At 53.4% G+C, this 23,986-nt stretch overlaps 1 protein-coding gene across 1 annotated transcript in view; it reads right to left on the bottom strand.

Annotated features, from left to right (window-relative positions):
• Mn1 (MN1 proto-oncogene, transcriptional regulator) overlaps positions 1–21,684 on the bottom strand; it is a 39,775-nt gene extending 18,091 nt beyond the window's left edge. Inside the window, exon 1 of the mRNA XM_076922387.1 lies at positions 17,810–21,684. Within this exon, the coding sequence (XP_076778502.1) occupies positions 17,810–21,548 (3,739 nt within the window). The 5' untranslated portion in view covers positions 21,549–21,684. The remainder of the gene's footprint in view (positions 1–17,809) is intronic.
• Positions 21,685–23,986: the final 2,302 nt, after the last annotated feature.

Raw genomic sequence — 23,986 nt, 5'->3', positions numbered from 1 at the left:
CCATGTGGGGGGAGGACCAGAAACCACATGGGAGGGACTGGAAACCACATGGGGGGAGAGGACCATGCTTCACACAGCCCCAGCTTCCTGGGCGCATTTCATAAGAGGGGAAACTGAGTCAGAAGGGAAAAACTGGCATGAGGCTTCATAGGAGAGCAACAGGATTTGAACCCAGACTTGCTGATACCATTCTGGTCCTTCCCATGCCTCAGTGTGGGCCTTGAACAGATGGGGAAACTGAGGCCCAGTGTGTGCAGTAGTGACCTCCCATAGCCCAGGCTGCAGATGCAAACCCCCTACTCCTACACTGGAAACAGAGCAGCAAGGTGACTTACCCAGAGCCACTGTTAGAGGCTAGCCCAAAGGCTAGGCTGGGCTGAACTCCCTGAGTCTAACCCCCACTGGTTCCCCCACAGATAGGCTTACCCTAGCAGGCCTTCTTTCCCTGAGACCTGACACTACCAACTTCCCAGTGCTCAGATGAGGAAATCCACCTCCGATTTCAAGGGCCAGAGCTTTGTGTTACCATAGGCTAGCCAAAGTCAGCATGTAAAATGGGTCTTGGTAATAAGGACACTGAGGGTAACCCACTGTATGCCCAAAGCCCCACTGTGTGCCTGCAGCCCCACTGTGTGACTACAGAATAGCTAGGATTTTCCCCGTGTGAGTCAAGACCCTTCTTACGGAGATCAGTTGTGGTGGGGCATGTGGGGCGTGGCATGCGGGGGTGTGGTGTGGCATACAGGGCATGGTGTGGGTGAATGAAGCCTGGTGTGTGAGGGCGTGGCTGTGGGATATTGGGGACACGCTGGTGGGATGTGGCTGGGGCCAGTGCATGCAGGGGCATGGCTTATAGGTGTGGCATGCAGAGAGATTTGAGGACTGAGACCTGGGGAAGCCTTATCCAGCCCCACCTTCCCTGTCGCTGCTGGTAGGCTGAGCCCAGCACCACCTGCCAGACCTCAGTTTCCCTACCCGTGAGTCCAGACACAACATAGCTTGCAGTGAGGACTGGCTGAGCCTGCTAGTTTGAAGCAGTGAAAGAGTCCTATCCTGTGCTACACCACACATCTGAGTGGTGGCTGTCATCAATGCCTGCAAGAAGGGAAAACCTTTCACTAAAGCGAGCTGTCATTCCCACAGCTCAGGCTCTGCTCAGTGTCCAAGGATAAGGAGAGGATCCCGCATCGCAGAGTCCCGGGCAAGGCCCAGCTTCTCCCAGCACACCCAGAGCAGCCAAGGCTTGCAGCCCCCACCCTGTAGCCCCCACAGCTCCACCCCGAGATCAGCTGGGGCTGATGTGCTTTGGACCAATTAACCGTGACAGGGTCCTGGGCCCGTGTCTTCACGGGCAGGGGTGTCTACTCTGAGGGAGAGAAACTTAGCTGCCCCACGCTGGGGGTGCTCAGGCCGCTTGAGGCCACCTCTACTTGAAGACAGAGATGATGATGAATTTATCAATGTGATTTCTGAGGGACCCCCCCGCACACACACACCCAATTAAACTGTGGATCCTTGCTGGTCTTCAAATGCATCCAGGCAGGCCTGGTCACACAGATTTCTAACCCGGCCCTGTTAAAGGATAATAAAAACCAAGACAATGGGCAGGGAAGCCTAAGGTTCCAGCAGCACCAAGGCAGGCAGGGACCCTAGTGCAGCACGGAGACCCTTTAACAAGGTTCCTTGTGTTGGTCACCCCCAGCCACAAGATTATTTCCTCTGCTACTTCATAACTGTGAGGTTGCTACTGTTACGAATCGTAATGTAAATATCTGATAGACAGGATATCTGACATGTGACCCCTGTGGTAAAGGTCACTTGGCCCCCAAAGGGCTCATGACCCACAGGTTGAGAACCGTTAGCCTAGAGGAAGGTGTGAGGGAACCTCAGCCCCTGGGCTGTGCATGGCTGTGCTCGGGCTGTTCTTTCTTGACACTGCATGGCCCCAGGCTCCTCAAAAGCCCTGATTTCTTCCAAGCCACCACAGCAGTCAAAATGACACAGGCCTGGCTATCTGGGATACAGATTCGTTGGGGGGTGTGTGTGTGTGTGAAAGAGCATTCTGGGAGGGAGGGAGGGGAGAACAAATGGGGATCCAGGAGGCAGCAACCATACCTGGTCACGTCAGCCCCAGCCTTTAGAGTATGAGTTTGAGGCAAGCCTGGGCTATGTCTCAGAAGAAGGAAGACCTACTTGGTGTTTCTCCCATCCCACCTTGTGACAAGCAGCAAGGTTGGGCCTGTGATTAAGCCATTGGGCTTGTGTCTTCACTGCCCACACCCACATGCAGGCGATGTCTGTGAGATGTTCTTAGCAGCCTCCCAGGGACCTTCTACAACACTTTCCTCACATTAGCGAGGGGCAGATTTTCCAAAGCCCACACAAGCAGAGATCGAAGAAGCAGCTGCCTGGAGCAGAGGGTTTAAAAATGAATGGATCTGGGCCGGCAAAATGGCTCAGTGGGTGAAGCCACTTGCTGCCAGGCCTGATGCTCTGAGTTCAATCTCCAGGACACATAGTAGAAGGGGAGGACCAACCTCTACAGGTTGTCCTCCGACTCCAGGTACACTCTGTGAAATGTGTACGCACATACGCAAGTAATAAGTGGGCAAAAAAATAATTTATAAAAAACCACCAATGTTCATGTCTCAACAGATGCATTTTTGTACTGGCTTACACTGGAAAACACACAGCTAACCTAGGAAGCCCCATACCCCAGCCCCTGGGATCATCTCAACCCCAAACTACAGACTGATCTCTCCTTTGGTCCTGCCCAAGTGCAGGGACACTGGCTCCTCCCCTCTCTGCAGCATCCCTCAACTGCCCACAGGTCCCTGATTCTACATATCAGTGATGTAAACCATGTCTCTCCATCAAGGCCTGTAACAGCTGTACAGGAAATCCCACCTGGTCCTGAAGACAGTAAGAAGCTGAAGGTGGGAAATGGCATATCATGGGAGATGTGGGGGGCAAGGGTAGGTGGAGGGGCTGAAATGGAGATGTCCTCCCAGGCAGAGATGAATGATCTTGGAGAGCATCTAAGCTTCAGGGGTCAGAGACAGCAGGGTTCTGGGGTTGTTGTTGCTCAGTATTATCTGTGACAGGCCCTGGACCCACCTGAAATCAACAGGAAGCAGCTGCACCAGGGTGGCCCTGTGCCCCTGTACACACAAAGAGCTTTCCACTCATCAAGAGAGGCCAGGATCCGTGCCTTGGATCCCGGAGGCCCACTAAGGAGATAAGGCTGGCTTCGCCCCAGCCACACCCCATAATGATACTGATGCCCAGGGCTCTAGGCCCAGCCCTGTTGCCAATGGGGAGCACCCAGAAAAATCTGTATTCTTGCAGGGCAGGGAGTGTGGGAGAGCTGTGTTACCTCCGGTACATGGTAGGGAAACACCCCTGTGCCCTTGCCTAAGCCTGGCTCAGTAGAGCCATGTGAGTCTGCATATTATCCCTCCAAGATGGATGACCTTGGGTGGTACATGACCTTCTGCTGAGCCTCGATTTCCCCGTCTGTAGACTGAGGTTTAGGCCTTGGATTCACATTCCTTTGCCACACATAGAGCTGGGAGGGAAGCAAAAGACAGAAGCTTCTAGAAGGTGGAAGCCAGGGCAGTCACCTGGGTGGAGCCTGTGCCTTCCTGCTTGTGACCTCCGTGGGCCTCAGGAACAATGGCTGAGGGACGGAACAGAGACGGTGGGCACCCAGACCAGCACATAAATCCTCCCTTGACCTGAGCAGAGAACAACAGACTCCCCGGGTGAGGCAACCTGGACCACCTTGGTGCCCCAGCTCCCCTCCTAGGGTGGCAGGGACATCCCTTGCCCTAACCAGTATCCTAGCTCTGAAGGAGAAAATGTTCTGGATACCTTGGATCCCAATAAGCCCCAGTTAACTGGAAATCTATGGTGGCACAGACTCTCACCTTCCAGAATCCAAAACCTCCCCAGCTCCCATCACACCCACAATGAAATACTGCTGCCCCAACCATGCCTCTGAACCCTCTGGACAATACTACCCTTGAGTCTGCACTGCTGGACACGGCTGGCTTCAAGGCGGGAGTTCATGTTACAATGTTACAGATCCCAAAAGTCTGCTGATGAAGCATCAGCTACAGTGTTTACATTCTGGGCATCAGCAGCTTTGATTGGATATCCCAGAATGCCATTCTCACCATCTATAACAACTTAGCATGTGTCTCCATCTCCCGCAGACCTCCCTGTAGCCCAGGCTATACACTGTGCATGTCCCTCCTCATTTCCAGGCTGGTCCATCTTGAGACTGTTTTTCTTGCCGTCTGTGGCCTCCTTTCCTAGAAGGCAGACTGCACCAGAGTGAGGCAGTCCCTGCCGCTCCCTGTGGCCCCCAAGACCCCCTTGGTGTGCACCTGTTGAATGATCTGAGGTTTGTCCTGAACCCAGGCCACTCTTTGCTGTCCAGGGGTTTCTTGGCTTCCTGGGCACTACTGATGTGTATTGCTGGATGGGTTGTTGTTGTTGGAGAAAGAGGCCACACCTCAAGCAGAGTGGAACCTTTAACAGCCTGCCAGGCCTCTATCCAGTAGACTCCAGGAGGAGCCGGACTCAGAGTAACAACCAGAGCTGTATCTAGATGCTGTCAAATTCCCCTGGGGGGGACATCTCCCTGAAGCCACCACAGCCTAGCTGGCAACCACCAACACTGAAGTTCATAACTGTGTTGAGGGGTAGAGAACCATCCCTTCCCTCCATATTCAGTACCCCAAGCTCTCTGCTACCTCTCCACTGCTCAGCCAACACCCACCCTCGAGAAGATCACGGGATTCTACCTGTCTACAGGGGAAGGAACCAGTGGTCAGGGAGGTGGAGTTTCTGCCCAAGGTCACACAGCACTGGGGGATTCAATGCAGATTTCCCCGTTCCTTACACCCTACAGCAGCAGAGAGAGACCTCAGTCTGTCAACACTCTGCCCCCAGATCACTCTCCCTGTTCAGCCCCGTTCTGCAGGTTGCTGAGGCCCCACCTGAGGTGCTAGACACTGGGGTTTTTGCGGGTGTACTGTCAGCTCCCAGACTGTTTATGGCTGACTCTGGCTCCTTGCCCAGAACTGGGAGGCTAGGGTCGGGGTAACTCATGAATTCCTCCAACGGGGGGTGGGGGGTGACCGTTATGCACACCAGGGACCGCTTCCCAGCCGGGTATTGCTGTCAGGAGGAAGAAAAACACCTCCATGCATCCAGCTGCTGGCAACCAACAGTGTTTGACAGTGCCTGACAGCACCGCCAGCCCGCCGATGCCCGCATGAGGTCTGTCCAACAGGCTCAAACAAGAGGGTCTCTACACAGCTTGCCTCCCACCCACCAGCCTGATGGTGAGGCGGAATCATTATTGCAGGGATGGCGTACCCCATCCCTGCGACACACCTTGGTTTCCCCAACCCTTGGGTCGGACAAACAGTGAAAGCGATGCTTTGTGTATGTCTTACATCTCTGAAGGTCTCATATGAGAGGCAACCGGCAGAGCAGGCTGTCAATAAAGGCTGGAGCTGTGCTCGGGGCTCCCAAGTGCCGGCTCACTGAGGTAGAACTCTTATTAACCTCAACAGAAGCACAGAGAGACTGAGTAAAGTACCCAAGGGCACACGGTAGGAAAGAGAGCGGCTGGGGTCTGAACCCAGGTATGGCTTTGGGGCTTATGCTTCTGTGATGTTACCCAATACCCACCACCTTCTCACTAGGACTTCTATGGGGGCAAACACTCCACGTCAGAGATGTCAGTCAGCAAGTGAGGAAAGGGATGTCAGACACCACACAGCTCAGAAAAGCCCGAGAGCTGGGCCTGAGGCACAGTCTCTCCTCTGGAGGGATGAGGGCCATCACGGCCTCCCCAGAATCCAGACCCATCTTTGAGGGTAAGCACAGCATGGGCTGAATGCTCCTGGGGGATGTGTGTCCTAAGTGCAGTCTAGAAAGGTTTAGAAATTTCTGGTTTGAAACCTGGCTTTGGTCCATACAAAACTCAGCTGGATGAGATCCTGGCCCCCCAGTGAAATCCTGGCCCCCCAGTGAAAAAGAAAAGGCCTCAGGCAGGTTCACTGGAAGCTATGCTGTGTGATTTTCTCTGAGTTGCCTGACCTCTCTGGGCAGTTTTCTCGGCTGGGAAATGTCTTAGGACAGGAACATTAAAGACAAGCCTAAGTTTCTCCCATCTTAGAATATTTGCTTTAACCCTGTTCCGCGCATGGAGACAACACAGAGCTGTGTTCTGGGGTTCTGGTGTGTTCTTCAGAGGCAGCGATGCCTTCCACCCTGATCACCTGAGTAAGGCAATCCCGACAGCCAATCCCAGGGAAGCTGAGACAAGTGCAAAACACTCTCACTGTGAACTGTTGTCTCGCCTGTACCTGATCTCCTGCCCAGAACCGTCATTCAGGCAGACACTGCTGGACCTGGCCCCCAGTGCGGCCCCTTGCCGAGAACCCAGGACAAAGCAGGCCTTTCCCCAGCTGTCACCTATAAAGGAGCTGGCCTGCAGGCAGGCAGACACAATCAGAGAGAATCATGGGAACTCCCCACACTGGAGAGGTGAGGCCACTTTCAAGGGAGGAGCCAAGGCCCAGGGGCTAATTGCTCAATGCATCAAAAACACCCCAAGCCTACAACAAGAAAAAGGAAAGAAACCCACATAGGGCAGATGTAGTCCTCTGCCTATCTCAGCCTACACATGCATGGCCAGTCCCCGGGATTCCCCGCAGTGAAGGGCTAGCAGCAAGGGGAGCTGGGGTGCTGTCTGCATCTGCCCGCTACCAAACACACCCATCATCCTACCCCCAAGTTCAAATGAAACTTGCTCCTGTTTGGGAGAAGGATTTCATTAGAGGGAAAATATAATATGAAAATACCCATTTAGAAGGAATATGCTATTAATTCTTAGTACTACATGCAGAAGGGAAAATTGCATTTTTATCTAAATGGTTTTTCTGCATAAGCCATTTACAATGTACTTTGCTTCTTGTAATAGGCCCTGCTAACCATTAGTGCCGGGACACCCAGGCTGAGAGCTGAGATCGCCCTCAATTTACCGTAGCCCCCTCAAATGCTATTCAGAGGGGGGGACTCAGCAAAAGGGCCCGGATCCCTTTTTTTAAAGGAAGAAACAAAATATTGCTGAGCAGAGGAGAGAGAAGAGGAAGAGAAGAGAGAGTTAAACTAAAAGCAAATGTCCCTCTCACCAGCTGCCATGCCAATGCCCCGTTGAGTTTTGGTTTTGTGGTTCCAACCATCCAACCAACCCTGCCCGTGCAGAACCAATGCACGACGACCCGACGGTGCACATGTCTCCGTCAAACAAGCGAATAAGGGTACGACTGAATTCAGAACATCAAAACAAACTATTTTTAAACACGGAGCAAACAGTGAGGTGGCAGGGCTGCCATTTCCCACTAAACCTCATTCCTCTGGCTGTGTAAGCCCAGAGTGTGCAAAGAGCAGCACCTAACGCCACACAGAGATTCCTGACCATTCTAAACCCTGCTACTCGGAGCTCTAACAGAAAGCTCACCACGAGAGAAGTGGGGTCGGTGGCAGGTCCACCTCTGGCTTCTTGTCTGTCCCCACAGTATTTAGTGTCAAGTCGGCTCAAACTTCTTCAAAAACAGCACTTTTTCTTTCTCTTTTTTTTTCTCAGTGTCTTAAAAAAAAAAAAATCTCCCAGCTTTCTTCTTTGGATTCCCAAAATAACTACTGAATACCAAGTATTAAAAGCTAAATTAATTCATTAAAAAGAAGTGAGGCTGTAGCAGAGGCCGGGCGCGAGGCTCCCTCACTACCGCGCCTCTGGCTGCCGTCTTCTGGCATGACCTGGCCCATAAATTCTTACTACCATCCAGGAGCTCAAAACGTCATAATCACAATTAAGAAAGGTAACCGGTGTGACCCCTCCCTGCCAAAGTACCCCAAACAAGAGAGATGGGCGTCGTAATTACAGGAAATGACTCTGGTTTTAAGGGTTAGATAAAGACCCTCTCCAAATTTAAAGCCAGACACCGACGTCCATTAGAGTTTAACAGGCCCACATAAAAAAGAAATCGTGTTCTCATCCTTCCAAACGCCCGTTTCCTCAGAGCCTCAAGTTCACTGAAGGTTGGTGCAGCGCCAAAAAACACCCAGGCTGTGTCTGGCTATGCAAAGACGAGGCCTTGGAGGAAAACATGTGAGAGTCAAAGCAAAGGGAGGACCCGGGGGGGTCTCAGGAAGATGTTTGCTCAAGAATTGTCATCACCTCATCTAGCTTTATGGTGGTAGACGCTTTAGAACATGGAGTTTTCAAGGACCATCTTAGAGGCAGGCATGGATGAGGAGTCCACGGACAAAGAGGGGCAGTGGTAAATATGACACGTGCATCCCATGAAGACTGTGTTCAGAAAGGTCGGTCTGCCATATCCTTTCTTCCTTCCAGCTTATGAAGCCCCAGCATGGTTTCCCTTCCTTCTTTGGAAATGCACCCACACATTTCTGAAGTTCCACACACGCACAGAGGCCCACATACCACCATTCGTGCCGCTCATTATGGCAAGAGTTGAGCAGGGTGCCCCAAACCACTTTGAGACACCCCAGGCTTGGGATCAGTGGGAACAGCTGAATAGCTACCTTCTCTGTAAAAGAGTACAGCTGAAAGCCATTGTCCCCTCTTCCCAGCCTGTGAAGGGATTGGGGTGTGGAGTTATCCTGTGACCAATGGCTGGATTCCTTCACTAATGCACATGTGTAAATGTGTATGTGCACGTGTGCATGTGTGTGCACATGCATGTGCATGCAGACCCTTCTAACCTCACATGCTTGCAAATGCTTCTCACACATCAAACACAAAATAAATGCTTAATCTCTAAACTGAGCCAAATACTGAAATATACAAGGAACTTCACCAGCACTCTCCCAGAGGCCCAGCAGTATAGCCAATTCAGCGGAAACCTGATCATACCAAGATCAGTGAGCCTCCACCTCACACCAAATGGGGCCAGAACTTTGCCTGAGCTTCGAGGAGCAAAAATTATCTTTCCATTTCCTAGTAAGAGTTCTGAAGCCTTAGCTCAAAAGGACACACATGTATGCACACACACACACAGGGGGGGAGATGGAGAGGGGGCGGGAGAGAGAGGGAGAGAGAGGGAGAGGGAGAGGGAGAGGGAGAGGGAGAGGGAGAGAGAGAGAGAGAGAGAGAGAGAGAGAGAGAGAGAGATTCAAAGCTTGGATCATTTAGATACAGTTGGAGCATAAGGATCAGGCAATCACTCCCCCTTCCAAAAAAAAAAAAAAAAAAAAAAAAAAAAGCCAAATCCTGGTCTTTCTCTTAGCCACTAGCAAGCTACACAACAGTCGGCTGCAGAGATGAAAAGATGACCTGTTTTAATCAGCCAGGCCTTTCACTGGGGTATGAGGGTTTCTGGTCCCTTAAAGGCTGAGCAAAAGTCCCTTTGTTATGGCCCCTTCCTATACCTGCCTACCCCAAGTCAGGAAATCTCCCTTCTGCTAAATTTGTCACTAACTCGAGTTCCCTCTCGCCTCACCATTCAGAAAAAGGATAAAAATATCTCCTGAGTGGGAGGCCAGTGGGAGCCTGTGCCTGCCTCGGGGACTGAGGAAGGTAAGGCCAGCCCACAGATCTCCAGGGGAAAGGCCACTCCCCATCGCATTGTCCCTGGCTTACTGACTGACCCCAGCCCATCCTCTAATCTCACTGCATCTGGAGGACGTCTCTGGGGGATATTTCCGTAACTCAAGCCACTGAGGCCGAGAACCACACGAAAACGACTCCTGACTGCAAACAGATCTTACAAGCAAAAGCTTCCATGTCTGTGTCCCTCCAGATCCATGGCCCTGTGGGGAAAGTTCAGCTCTGTCATTTGTGATGGGTACGTCAGTCTTGGAGCAATTTCCACACTCTTGCCTCCGTCCGGGAGGTGGAAATGACTCCCACTGTTAGAAATTATTTTCCACACCTAAATCTTGAGATGCAGTAAATAACACTGTATTCTTCGGGTATACTTCAGCCTGTCCATCAACTCTGTGGCACCCACTCCTCCCACTGTAAGAAAATATGCTGTACCCGAGTCTTTCAAACTGGAAATAGTGTTCTCTCTCTCTCTCTCTCTCTCTCTCTCTCTCTCTCTCTCTCTCTCTCTTTCTCTTTCTCTTTCTCTCTGCCTTCCGGCTCCTGAGAAGGAGAGCAGAGCAACCCACAACCTTAAAGCAGTTAAGAGTTTCAAACAGGAGAAGACCCACCAACTTCTAGCAGAATCTCAGCCCAGGCTAGCTTCCTCCCAAGGCTGATGTGGGGGGGGGGGGTGTCTCTGCAGCCTCACCCACTGGCTCAGATCTGAGAGATCTTCACAAGTATACTATTCCTGGTGGTCACTGTCAATCATTTAACAATGCTGTGTTCTAAGGTTCAAGGACGTCATGGTAACTGGGAAAGGTCCTATGCCCTGTGTCCTGAATGAGTAGAGAACTCGTGTGTGTGTGTGTGTGTGTGTGTGTGTGTGTGTGTGAGAGAGAGAGAGAGAGAGAGAGAGAGAGAGAGAGAGAGAGAGAGAGAGAGAGTGTGTGTGTGTGTGTGTGTGTGTGTGTTGGGGGGGGGGGGACCAAATGAGCACATGCATAGAGGAATTCATTAATTATCCACCTCACGTTCCAGGAACTCCCAGATACAACCAGGAAAGCTAGACAAAGCATGCTAGGGTTCCCAACTTCACAACAGACTCATGGTCCCATTCACTCCATGTGAAGCCCAAGGCAGTAGAAAAGCCAGAGCATCCTGTCAGCTTCAGGAAAACGCCTTTCCCATGCCTTAGGGTCGAAAGAAACCTTTCAGCTCAAAGTCCTTAAATACCTATCAGCACCTCGGAAGAAAAAGTAATTTTAAATCTTGGAGCTCAAATACTGAGTTGCCACAGGCCAGTTTCGGGATGAGGGAAAGGACAAGAGGCTCAGAAGTCCCTCAGAGTCAGTTCAGGGTTCCCCCAGGGCATCTGTTATCTGAGGGGGCTTGGGAGAGGTTCTGGAGCACAGTTCTCCACATGTCTTTAAAGCAGTGAGCTTTCCGAAGACCCTTGAAGGCGACATGTCCCCAACATGCTTTTCCAACACACTTTAGCTCATCCAGAGCAAGCGTCAGCCCAGGTAGATTAGACAAACACAAAACTGACGGCTGACAGTCATCTGAATCCTAGGGATAAGAGTTCTGTGAAGAGTCCAGAACTCTCCACAGAGAGATCAAAGATGAAAAGAAAGATGGAGATTTTTAGCCACACAGTTTATTCACAAACTAGAGGGGACATGGCATGGTACACATGGTAAATCTCCGTGGTTTAAGGGCAAGACTGTCAAGATTTTGGCTTCTGCTGCCAAAGATGTGGTCTGCACTGGCCTAAACTGACTGGGTGTTTTTTACCCTCCTTTTTTTAGAGCAGTTCATTTCATATAAGATGTCTCTTCCGGGACATTCAGAAAGAGCCAGCAATCGAAACGGAATGTGCAAAGACCTCAATTGCCTTCTGTTTAAAGGGCATTTGGGTCCCTTCGATGATGTATAAATTGTGGAAGGATTCACAGCAATTGCCATAAAGTTCTTTCTGATCTAGCTTTGCAAGGGAACGAGGAGAATACAGACCACCCAGCTTCCTCAGCCCTGAACGCTGTGGCTAGGTCCAAGTCCCACTCTGAATGATCAAGGGTATTTACCAAAAGGCTGCCAGGTCCAAGCTGAAATAACTGGAGAATTGCAAGACTCAGGTGGTACCTCCTGGACTTGGGACCCTGGTAGGGCAAACACTATGGCAGACTCTCCACTGGCCTCCCAAACCTCAAGCCCACTGATTAAAATACAGGCAAGAAAACAGAGCAGTCCTCAGCTCTCTCTGTTCACTTTTACCCCCACCCCCCATGATGATGGCTTTCAAACCTGATCCTCACCCAAGAAAAGTAAACTCAATTCCCCACTTCTAGGCACATCCCTGTAGAGTCTGGGACCTGAAAAGGCCACACCCACAGGGCTTCATTATACTCACACCTAACGGTGAACAACCAGTTGTGCCCAAATTGGACTGGCACACAGTTGCTCCCACATGAGACTGGGTATTGCACGCAGGCCCTTGGAAGATGGGAGGAAATGCCAGCCACCTTGGACTGGCAACCCATCCAGACAGATGTGCCAGGATCCCAGCAGCTGCTTGAGCTTGGGGTTCCCCATTCTGGGCTTTGCAGTCTCCCAAACAGCTGGGTATTGGGGATGTGAATGGCTTTGCCTTTGGACACAGAGGGTCCCTGCGGGCTGAACCATGACTAATTTGAAAGCCCGGCATCATCTCTGCCACATCATTGGCACCAAAGAATTACAATCAAAAAGAGGAATTTCCATAAACAACTAGCAATGTCCGGTGCCCGCATTTTGGGGGAGGGAAATCACCGACTCAAAGGTTTCTCCCCATCATAGGAAACCAGACCTGACTGAACTTAGCTGAGAAGACATTTCCATGCCACATGGTCACACACAAAACCCAGCAAACAGTGGCTGTGTCTACTGCCGAGACACTGCAGGCGGAAGCCACCACAGGCCAGCAGCCCGCAAGCCAGGGGCTTTGTCATCAGGACCTTCAAAACCAACGGTTTTGGCATTTGTGTCCGTCCCATCCCCTTACGGAATCAGAACCTGTCTATGGCCTCTGGGATGTAGATTAGCTCACTTCTGGGACAGCAGACAAGAAGACACAGATCTGAGGGAGGGGAGGCATACTTGGCCACGCGCACACTTCTGTGTGGGGAGAAGCAGCCCAGGACTTTCCTTTGCTTTTCATCCTGAGACCTTACAGAGGACTTGAATTCCACTTAGGCTACACTCTCTCCAGCAAGCCCCCAGACTATTTATTCCAGCCTCAGTGTGTATGAGGAGGCCAGGGGACTCCAAACGCCACTCTATCACACACCGAGGGATCTATCAACATGTCTGCCATGAGCAATCAAATCCCACGCTCAAACCTACCCACCAAAGATACATCCTAACAAACCTACCCTTACCAGACAGACCCTGCCTGAAGGTGAGGAAGCCGGGCTATGCCAGCTCCTCTTGGGCAAAGAACAAACAGAGAATTAGCCAAACAGGCATGCTGGTTACAGGAAAACACGCTAGCTGAGGACCCCTGGGCAAGGGAGGAGTTGGCGGTTCCTCCTGTTGCCTGCCTGTCCCCACACATTCCCCAGACATTTGATCCCATTATACAAAGCTGCGGGCTTTCATCTCTAAAATTAGCCAAACAGAGGTAAATACAGTATTCCTAACTGACAGTATTTATCTCCTAAATGGTTTTGGCAAAGCAGACCTGCTCCCTAGGCAAGGAGCACAATCCAATGTTATTGTCACTTGAGTGGAGAGAAACGGGCCACTAGTGATTTGCTGGATTCCACCGTGTTGAAGAGTCCCTGATCCCCTTCAGCCAGCCCTTCCACCCAGAGGAGATTTTCAGCCTTCTCATTCACCTGGCTCTCTAGCACTGCGTATTAAAGACGCATATTTTATATCAGGAGAACGGTCTGAGTAGCTTGTTGGCGAGGGCAGCTGTATTCTCAGGACCTATTAAGATTCTTTGTAGAAATTTAAATACCTCTGTCAGGCAAACAAAATCATATCAGGAATCATAGAATTTCATTGCTAGAAAGAGAAATGAGATTAAGCCACCCACGCGCCTTTCCTAGAGCCCTCAATAAAACAGGAGTGCATTTTGACAGCCTCTCACTTCCGGTCTGAGGGGGCCTCGCAAGAAATCTAAATGAATTTATATGAGAGAAAGCCATCATGAGGAATGCCTTTCAACCAGCCCAGGTTGTATGTAACTATAAGTAAATGGTGCCTATTGGAATGCACTGGTACTTAAATTAAAAAATAATAATAATTTATATATATATATATATATATATATATATATATATATATCAGAAAAATGCAGGAGCAGAGTCCATGGCAAGTTCAAGTCTACTGAGTGAGGAGCATCAGCCCCTTAAAAAGCCGTGTCCTTTATTAATATTTAGTAGAAATGTATAATTGCAGATGTGTGTGCTACTTGGGGTTTTATGTCGGGAGGCGGGCAAGGAAGACAGGTTTATTACAGCCATGAAATATTAAACAAGCGTAGAAGAACAGTAGTTATATGCCCTCCACTAGCCAGGGAGTGGGCAGCCGGAGCATGGGCTGTACAAAGCGGGCCCCTATCAATTTACAGTACCCTTGATTAGCACCTGAGGAGCTTGGGGAGCTTGGGGTTCATCTTCCTAAGACACAGAAGTCACATGAAGGCATACAGACCGTGCTGGGTAATGCTTCAGAGGAAAGGGAATCCAATGCCGGCTTACATTCCCAGGGAAAGTCCAAATGAGACTTCGAAATTCTGTCTCTAGTGCAGGAACGTCAGACAAATGGCCCCACCAGCCAGAGCTTAGCCAGGGCAAGCCTTCCCTCCTCAAGTCCACCCTCTGTCCAACAAAATCTACAGTTCCATTCCCGCCTGCCTAGTTAGTTCTCAGCCCTGCCTGTGCTCCTAGGGGGACACAGAGGAGCATGAAATTCCAAAAATGTCTCCGGAGTCTCTGTAAAAACACGCAACTTCCAAAGGCAGGGAGACGGGACAAGGTTTGGGTGCTAACTGCACACGGAGGCAGTTCCAGCCTCACTGTCAGCAGAAAGAGGGAAGTTCAGTAAGAACAGACTTAGTATGGACCAAGGATAATTCCCGTCTTGAAAATCATGGGGAGCAAAGAGAAAGGGAAAACGGATTTTTCCACGTCAGTACCCACGGCCAGTCTCCTATCAGTTTTCCTTCCTTTGAGTCTTGAAATTCCCCAAATCTACAATATTCCACATAGGTAGAGGTCTGGCTAACTATCTAAAACCCTTGCTGACAAAACAGAGACCTGAATCACCTCAAAGTCGGGTTGGTTCACCCTGACCTTTCCTCCACTCCAACTCTGTGGAAGAAGCCTCATGCATGAACATGGGGTTTCCTTACAGAAAGTTATTTGTCCCGTTGGCAGAGAAGTAAGGGCCGAGTCATCTAGAGAAGCCTCGCTGGCCTCATCGCCACATGACCTTCTGGTCTAGACTTTTAAAGAACTATAATGGGCTAATCAAGTTTGCTCCCCTCCCAAGGACCATCTATAGCCCAAAGAGCAATCAGGGCATAGCCCTGCGGCTCAATACTTGTGATGTCCCCGAGACTTCTCCAGCATGGATCACTTTGTAAAACAATGACTAGTATTTTGTCATCTGAGCAGAGAATTTCAGAAAGTGGGTTAATATTTAATCACATTAGTACTGGCGTGTTTTACAGCGAGACAAAATAAAATATCATTACAGAAATGGCCTCTGCCTAAGAGGGTGGTGGAGGGCAGCCCTTTCTGAGCTGGAAAGTGAAGGTTCATCAGACCTCTGGATATCCCCACTCCAGCTAATGGGGCTACAGGACTTTTAAGAAAAAGACCATTTTTTTCTTATACTTTTTTTCCCCCTGACTTATTTCAAAGTGGTTCTCTTCACTGGTTTTCAGCTAGGGCTCTCAGAGGCTGACATAAAGCCGTGTGTATTTATTTATACAACCTGATGGAACTGTGGGGTGTTGTTGTAATGAAAAGTTTAATCATCTTTATTTACTACCAGTAAGGGAGACGGAGTCTGAGAAACCTTATTAAGCCCCAGTTTGAAGCCCAGGCAGCAGCATTCAAAAACCTCACATCATAGAGCTATCTAAGGTTCTGTCCTTCCTACATCAGAGTGGGGAACAAAGGAGATCCAGTGGGTGTCCCCCCACCAGGCTTGGGAGGCAGCCAGCCTTTTGGGTACCAAGGAAGTCTGACTCCTCATACAGGAGGGCTTCCCTCTGGTTTGCAGGAAGAATCAACCCAAAAGCAGCTGGCACATGCTTCCATAAATGTACGATCCTGAGACATTGAAACAAGCTAGAAAGCATTTCTATAACGACAATTTCAGTGCTCGCAGCCTGCATCTCTCCTGTTGAGAATGAGGCGAGAAGCTACATTTAAAAAAAACAAAAAGCAAACAAAAAAAAATCTCATTAAAACCTCCAACATTTCTCTACCTACTAAAGTCCTTCCAAAGACTGGAAGGAGCAAAACTAACCAGTTTTCTTTATTAATTCTCTAATTTTTGAAAACTTTTCTCGCCCCATTTTGGCCAATACGTTCTTAATTACTGGAGGTAGCAGGCTGGGCCAGAAGTGACAGGGCTGAGTTCTCTGCTGACTGACTATCGATTGTGTTAGATCGAGGTGTTATATACAAGAAAATAAGGGGGTGGCGGGATATCCTGTCCAACTCCATTTTCAGAGCCAGAGGGAGGGGGGAGAGCTAAGGGTCCCAAACTAACCAATTTCTGGCCTTGCCTGAGAGTACTCCGTGGAATGCTGATGCAGGGCTTGGTGTCTGCCGTGCATGCTAAACACCCAGCTTCAAATGAGAGGCGCGTCTGGGCATCCCAGGCTGGGCAGTAGGGAGGAACAAAGAGAAAAGCAGCCAGGCCACACTCATGAACCAGAAACTGAAGGAAGACGACCCAGACAGAGTTCCAAATCACCCAAACTCACACCTTCCTTTTCCTTAAAAGGGACTATCATATTTTCTTAAAACCTACTCTCCTGGGGATTTACTTAAGACACAGTAGACTGTGGGAGGTTTCAACTGGGAGAAGAAAACTGAAGAGAAGAGCAGTAAGCAAGGATACATTTTTGAACGACAGCTGGCCGCGGGTACCATGGTAATATTCTGTCCAGCAAAACCTGGAGAAGCTAACTAGGATTTAGAAACAAAGTAAGGATGGAAAAAAAAAAAACAAAAACAAAACAAACAAACAAAAAAAAACCAATGTTACCAATTTTAAAAAGCTATTTTTTTACTAGCTTTTTTTTTTTTTTTTTTTTTGTAAAGAAAAAAAAAAGCCCCATTAAAATAAAAACCTAAACTATTGCAGCCTATTCATCTCTGGATTTAAAAGCTGTTAGATTGCCCCTGCCCCTACCACCTTAAAGGCCTCCAGGCCTGGAGGGGAAGGGGTGTTCTGAATGCAAATGAGACCTGGGACTGGACATCTGTCACCAGCCAAGTGAGATATTGACAAACGAAGGTCCTTTGTGCCTTAGGAATAGTCATAACCCCAAACACAACTGATGTCTTGAAAGAGCGCTGTAGTTGCTGCTAGGCAGAACCCAGCTCAGCCTTCGTGCCCACTGTCAGGCAGATACACCTGAGGCTGTGGTGCTTGCCTAGAACCCTGGCAGGTCCCCAGGTGTTTTGCTTTTCCTGTGAAACTCTCCAACTTAAACGCCCAAAGAGCTAGTCTCTAAAAACAAATGTCCAATGAGACCTTGCCTCCGAGTGACGCTGCCCACACCAGGGCGGGGACTTTGCAAAAGTATCACCACCTAAGCCAACTCCAGCTGAAGGCTAAGGAGGACAGGGCTCCCTACCAGAGAGGGGCCCCAAACACTTAAGCAGAAGGACTGAGAGCAGCAAGGGTCTTAGTGTGAAATGGGAAGGGCCCAGATTCTCCAAGGCCTGAACCCTGAAAAACTCAGAAAAATCGGGAGGTAGAAGGCATAACTTTAGATGATTCTCCAAAAGGGGAATCTAAGTTCTTGCCACCAGGAAAGCCAAAATCTACCTGACAGCCCAACAGGGTGCAACCAGAGAGTGCCCGAGTCTGAGTGGAGATGAAGAAGGCCAGCCTAGGCTAGGGTTGGCACCAGAAAACAAGGAAGGCGGGTACATATACCTTCTTTGTTGTTGGGGTTCTGGGACTTGGCCTTCTCCCAGGGTGCCAGCGTCTTGTCATCGTCTCCACCATCCACCAGGGCCTTGTCAGGCGGCATGTACCAGGTAGTGCTGTGTTCCGCCATCAGGGAGTCCAGATCGATGGTGCTCATGGCGTTCTTGACTGCTTCGGAGCAGCAGCTTCCCAACTCGCTGTCACCATTCTGTGCTCCCGAGGCCCCTACAGCACACTCGGCTTTTTTGCCGCCCTTGAGCCCCAGGGGCTGGTCCTCCGAGATGCTAAATTGTTGTCTCTGCAGCTGGATCTGGGCTTGGAGGATCTCCAGGGGATGAATCTCGTCAGGAGGCGGCGCACCGCTGCTGCTCGTTGGGGTCCGGACCTGCTCCAGGCCTGGTGTGCCGGGATGTCCGGTGCCCACGCCCCCACCATAGCTGTCAGGGGTCGAGGTAGAGGTAGACAGGATGCCCAGGCCCAGGGCAGAAGCCTTCGGTGTGTGTTCCCCAGCACTCACCCCTCGAGGAGGGAGTTTGGGTGAGCTGGTCACCAGGGGACTTCGGCTGGCTTTGGCCAGGGCTGTAGTATTGTCAGAACTGGAGGACACTTCGTCCTCATTCGCATAACTTGTGCTCACCTCTTCAGAGGCGAACTCACTCACGTGCGGGGAACTACCATCTGATTTGGCTGTGCTGTCCAGAGATGCCATGAGGTCCGGCTGGTCCCCAAGGAGCAACTCAGCTCCCTTTCCCCACGATGGTGATGTGAGGGCCTTCTCATGGGGTGTGGGCCCTCGGGCCGCCTCGTTCACTGAGCTTCCCCCAGTGGCTGAACCAGGAGCCTGCTGCTGCCCCGGGCTCACCCCTGGTGCGCCCCCACTGTCAGGAGCTGCGGAGTATTTGTCGAAGAAGGTCCCGGGGCTCACGTGACCACTGTCCCGTTTTCTGCGTCCCCTTCCCCGGCCACTGCCCCCAGGGACAGGCTTGCCATCATTACCCGACGTTGATTCCAGGGTGTAATTAGGGGAGAGGCTGGTGCCGTCCCCCTGGATGGGAGGATTGGGCGGTCCTGAGGCTTTGGAGCCACCACCACTGGTCCCAGAAGGGCCTCCAGGTCCAGGGGCCCCAGGAGTAGTCCCTCCGGGGAAGTAATCCGAGCCCGGGTTACCCGCTGCGACCGCGCTGTCGGGCTCGTTCTGGCTCAGTTTTCTCTTCCCCTCGGGTGGGTTCTTCTTGTTGAAAGTCACGTTGAGGTTAGGAGCACCCAGGCTAGCGATCATGTTCTGGCAAGCAGTGGAGAGCGCAGCCAGGCAGCTCTGGCCGAACAGGTTGTCCTTAGAGCTGGGCTTGTTGAAAGACCCCAACGACAGCGCGCCCAGCTTACTGGCCGAGTTGCGCTGGCTGGGTTGGAAATCCGGCTGGGGCGGGTAAGCGCCCCCGCCAGCACCGGAGCTGCCGCTGCCTGCGCCCGCGCTCGGGGGCGAATTCACGCCTGGAGCGCTGTGCGGCGTGGCCTGCCGGCTGCCTGAGCCGAATGGAAAGCCGGGTTGGCCCCCGAGAGCTGGCGCGGGGAAGTCCGGAGGCGGAGGCCGTCGCTCTGACTGAGCGTTGGGCAGTCCCACACCGGCCCCGGGCGATTGCAACTGGCCTAGGCCAGCCAAGCTGCCCCCAAACTGCAGCCCGGGCGAGGCCAGTGCGGGCACGTGGCCTTCCCCAGGCATCCTCAGAGGCTCCTGCAGAGAGCCTCGGAATAGCACCCCTGAACCACCTGGAGCAGGGGGAGGCGCCAGACTAGGGTCGTGCGGGCCGCAGTCAGCAGGCAACCCTGCGCCGCCCATCCTCCGGGGCAGCAGGTCGCCAGGAGGGTGTGGACCCGGGAACCACGCGTTCTCTTGCGCCAGGTGGGGTGCCTGCTGCTCAAAGCCACCCAGGCGCCCCGCACCTGCGCTACCGCCTTCGCGCTCAAAGTTCGTCTGGGCTAAGCCGCTCACGGAACCTCCGTGGACCAGGCCACCCTGGCCCACGTCCCCAGGATGGCCTAGCTGGGCCAGGTTGGGCTGTCGCAACCGCTGTTGCTGGTTCCGGGACGCCATCTGTTTAATCATGAGGGCCGCATTCTGGCGTTGCTGCTGCTGCTGCTGCTGCTGTTGCTGCTGTTGCTGTTGCTGCTGCTGCTGCTGTTGCTGCTGCTGCTGTTGCTGCTGCTGCTGTTGCAAGGACTGGTGGTCCGGCCCCGGGTGCTGCAAGGGCGGTCCCGAGGGAAAGCTGTCCGGCACAGGCGGTGTGAACTCGCCTGGGAGGCCTGGGTAGGCAGAGGGAGAGAGTTGGTTGTCCAGGGTGCCGTTATGCATGCTGCCATTCCACGAGGCACAGCGGTCCACGCCTGCGCTGCCGGGAAAGTCAAAACGCGGCCTCTTGGCCACGTTCATGTAGGGGGGCGCATCGAAATGCTGCAGCCTCTGGTTGGGCGCCTGCTGAGGAGGGGGATGCTGCATGCTGAAAACAGGCTCAGAATATGGGTGCATGCTCCGGTTCTCTAGCCGATGGATGGGATACTCGAACTGTGCGTGTTGGCTGGGCAGCATGGGGCCCCCGTCCTGCAGGCCGCCACTGGGTGTGCCAGCCTCACCCTGCTGGGGCCGCGGGAGCGCAGGAGGGCAAGAATTCTGTCGGACCAGAAGCCCGGGTGGTGGCGGAGGCTGCTGCGGGGGCTGCTGCTGCGGGGGTGGTGGGGCCTGCTGGGGAGGCTGCATTAGCGGGTGCCTGGAGCCCACTGCAGGCTCCAGACCCACAGGCATCTTTCGGGCCCCGCCAAACCTCTCGAAGAACACTCCGTGCTGCGGTTGCTGCTGTTGTGGAGGTGGCTGCGGTGGCTGGCCGTGCATCTTGGACAAACCCACCATGCCTGAGGCTCTGGGCATGGCCGAAGCACCCGGGAAAGCGCCCCCGGGAACCTGGCGACCTGCAGCATAATGTGGCAGCTGCCCTTCAGAGTCAGAGGGTGAAAACATGTCAAAATGTCCTGAGGGCGGCTCGCTCGGGTAATTGTATTCCAGGGAATCTACGGCTCCTTGGTTCGTCACCCTCCGGGGCTCCAGGCTGTGAGAATCCGAGCCGCTGGAGGCGGACAGGCCGTGGAAAGAGGCGGCCCGGTTAGGGCTCTGGTCCAGCGGCAGGCACGGGGCAGGCACGGCGTGGCCCGAGGTGCCCGAACTGTGGAAGTCCGGGAGGTTTCCTGGCCGCTGCGGGCCGAAGCCCTCCGGCCCCTGGCTCTCCGCCATGTGCTCATAACTCTCTGCAAAGGGAGGCTGGCTGCCCAGGCCGCCCGCTGCACCTCCATAGCCAAGCAGCCGGCCCCCGTGCAGACATGAGGCACCTGGGTCCGGACCACCGAAGTTGCCCCCAAAGTGGGGGTGATGCTGGTGCGGATGATGCCCTCCAGGGTGGCTGTGGTGAGGCTGCTGACCACCGAAGAAGCCGTGCACAGGCTGCGCCTGCAGCCCCCCGGCGTGCAGCTCGGAGTGGCCGCGCGCATGGAAGCCGTAGGGCTCCATGTTCAAACCCAAGATCGGGGGTTCGCCCAGAGCGCTTATTGCAGGGTCCACGGGGCCAGGAGGAGGCCCGGCGTGGAAAGCAGGAGCCTTAAAGTGGGCGTTCATGCTCAGTCCGGCTTCGTTAAAGTTCCCCTCGCCCTGACCAGCGTGCCGGCTGTTGATCTGGGGCTCGAATTGGTCCAGCCCAAACATACTTGGCGGGGGGCGGGGGGGATCAATAGGGCATGACAGCCTGCTCCGTCGCGCGCCTCCGGCCAGCTACTCGCTTCAGCCGCGGCTCCGGCGCTCCGGGACGATCTGCACCGCGGGGCGCAGCGCTCACTGACGCCCGGCCGAGCGCGCGGGCGCTGGCTAAAGCGCTCTCTCCGCTGCTCTCCGGAACCTCGGAACCGACCCAAGCGGGCCTCTCACGTCTTGCGAGGCCGCGGCGCCTCCTGGAGCCTTGTCGGGGGGCCCATGCCCCGGGCGGATGGCACGGGCGCGGGTGGGTATGCGGAGAGGAGACCTGGAGGCCGACGAGCTGAGACAAAAAGTTAGGTAGGGGAGAGGGAAGGGGACGGGAGAGCGAAATGATCACCTTCTGGAGTCCGCGGCGCGGCGGCTGGGGCCGTAGGGGAGCCCCTTGGTCCTTCCCCTGCCCCGAGTCCCCGCGCCCGGGCCGCACCGGCTCCCGCACCTCCGGTCGGCCGCGGGCGATCGGCGGCGAAAGCTTCAGCTGCTCGGAAGACGGGCTGCTCTGCTCCTCATCGCCGGTGCCGGCTCCGCAGCAGGAGATGCGGGCGCTGGAGCGGGAACGCAGGCTGCGGGAGACGCGCGGCTCCGCGGCTCGGGCTCGATCGCCGGGCGCCGCGCGAGTTCGCGGGAGTCTCGGGCCGCGCGCGGGAGGGGAGGCGTGGAGCCGGCGGCTCCGAAGCTGTGGTTCCCCCCTCCGCGCTCCGCGGGTCCCCTCGGACCCGGGAAGGGGCCGCGCGGGCGAGCAGGGCGCGCGGGGCGGGCGAGGTGCTGCGAGGTCCGGGCTCCCGCTCCGCGTCTGCCTCTCGCCGGCGCCGGGAGAAGCAGCAACAAGTTTTGCGTTTCAGCAATCCATTCCAGCCATTACCTCTGCACCAATCAGCGCCGCCCGAGCGGGCCCGGGGGCGGGGCTCGCTCTTAAGGTGGTCCCGGGTCCCGGCTGCGCAGGCCTGGCCACCGACCCGCGCTACTCCGGGTCCGGTGCTACGGCGTTGGGGGTGCGCCCCGGGTGCCCCCCGGCTGGGGAGGGCGCGAGCCGAGGACGACGGCGGGAGCCAGGCTTTGTCCGCCCCCTTCCCATTCACGCTGTTCCCAACTCCCCACCCCCAACCGGAGCCAGTGCGACCTGCCGGGTGGGCAGGGGGCGGGGAGGTGGGCGGTGAGCTGTGCGGGGCGCTCAGACAATGGGGTAGCCTGGCAGAGCCCCGGGACGCGCCAGGGAAAGTCGCTAAGTGTCGCCTGTGCTGCAGCCCAGGGCGGCGCCCTAGGGAGCTGGCCCTGGCAAGTTCACGAGGTGATCGCCGTGGGGAAACACGAAGTAAGGTTGTCTCCGGGACTAGAGACTGGCTCGCTCCTTCCCGAGTCTCCCACCGTCCGCGGCTTCCGGTTCTCTGCCGCCGGCTCCACCGGGAAGAAGCCACGCACCCTCGGCCGCTTTGTGGAGACACTTGGGGTGAGCCCGGCGCGGGAGCGGCGAGGCGAGACAATGCGAAACCCGGAGGAGAGCGACGCGCAAAGGGCGCACGGGGTGGGGGCGGGAGGGGCGACACCTTGCTGCGGCCACAAGCGCGCAGGCCCAGGCCCTGAAGGGCGCGAAGTTGGCCTCCTTAAGAGATCAATTAAACTGAAGAGGTCAAAGAACGGAATTGGTTTGTGATACTAAAATCAATAAGAGTGATTTAATACCTGCCCTATCTCATATGCAATATTTATCCCAATAATCTTACTTTAAAAGCTTAGATCTTTCTACTCCTCACGGAGTAGAGGCTGAAATCTATCTTGCAATTAAAAGTTAGAAGTTGGAGGTGATAAGAAGTGGAGGTGTTTATTCTGTGGACGCGCGCGCACCCAAGCGCCAGCATGCGTGTGCGAGTTTTCCTCTCAAAGTGTAAGTAGGGGAGGAGGGGCGGAAAGGCCTTTAATTTTCCTTGCCATGAAATAAAGCGAGACAATTTTGCTGGCAGGCCAGGATTCTTAAAAGAAGAGGGGAAAAGAAAAAAAAAAACTTTCGTTGAAGTGCCCCGATATCGCTATTAAATCTAAATAAAATTAAGCATGGTGTATAAAAAATGCCTTTCCCCCCACAAAAGAAAGTGTTTATCGCCCAAGTCTGTCTAGCGTTTGCTAAATTACGCATGAAATCTGAAATGAAATAAACGTTATAATAAAACCAACCCGGAGCCCTTTTTATTTAAAAACCTCAGATTAAGCACTCTACTGTCGCGGGCATGAGTTAAAAGTTACCGTGTCATTCGCGGCCGATTCATTACTCCCCGGAGCTTCTGAGCAAAGTAACGTTGGAAAATGGGCACGATTTAGGAAGGGGGGTCAGAAAGCCCCAAGAGACTTCTGAAGAAATCACACACACACAACACACACACACACACACACACACACAC

The sequence above is a fragment of the Arvicanthis niloticus genome, chromosome 24 (genome assembly GCF_011762505.2).
Source record: "Arvicanthis niloticus isolate mArvNil1 chromosome 24, mArvNil1.pat.X, whole genome shotgun sequence".
Lineage (NCBI taxonomy): Eukaryota > Metazoa > Chordata > Mammalia > Rodentia > Muridae > Arvicanthis > Arvicanthis niloticus.
Note: the sequence above shows the minus strand (reverse complement) of the source record. Positions and strands in the feature narration are given on the sequence as shown.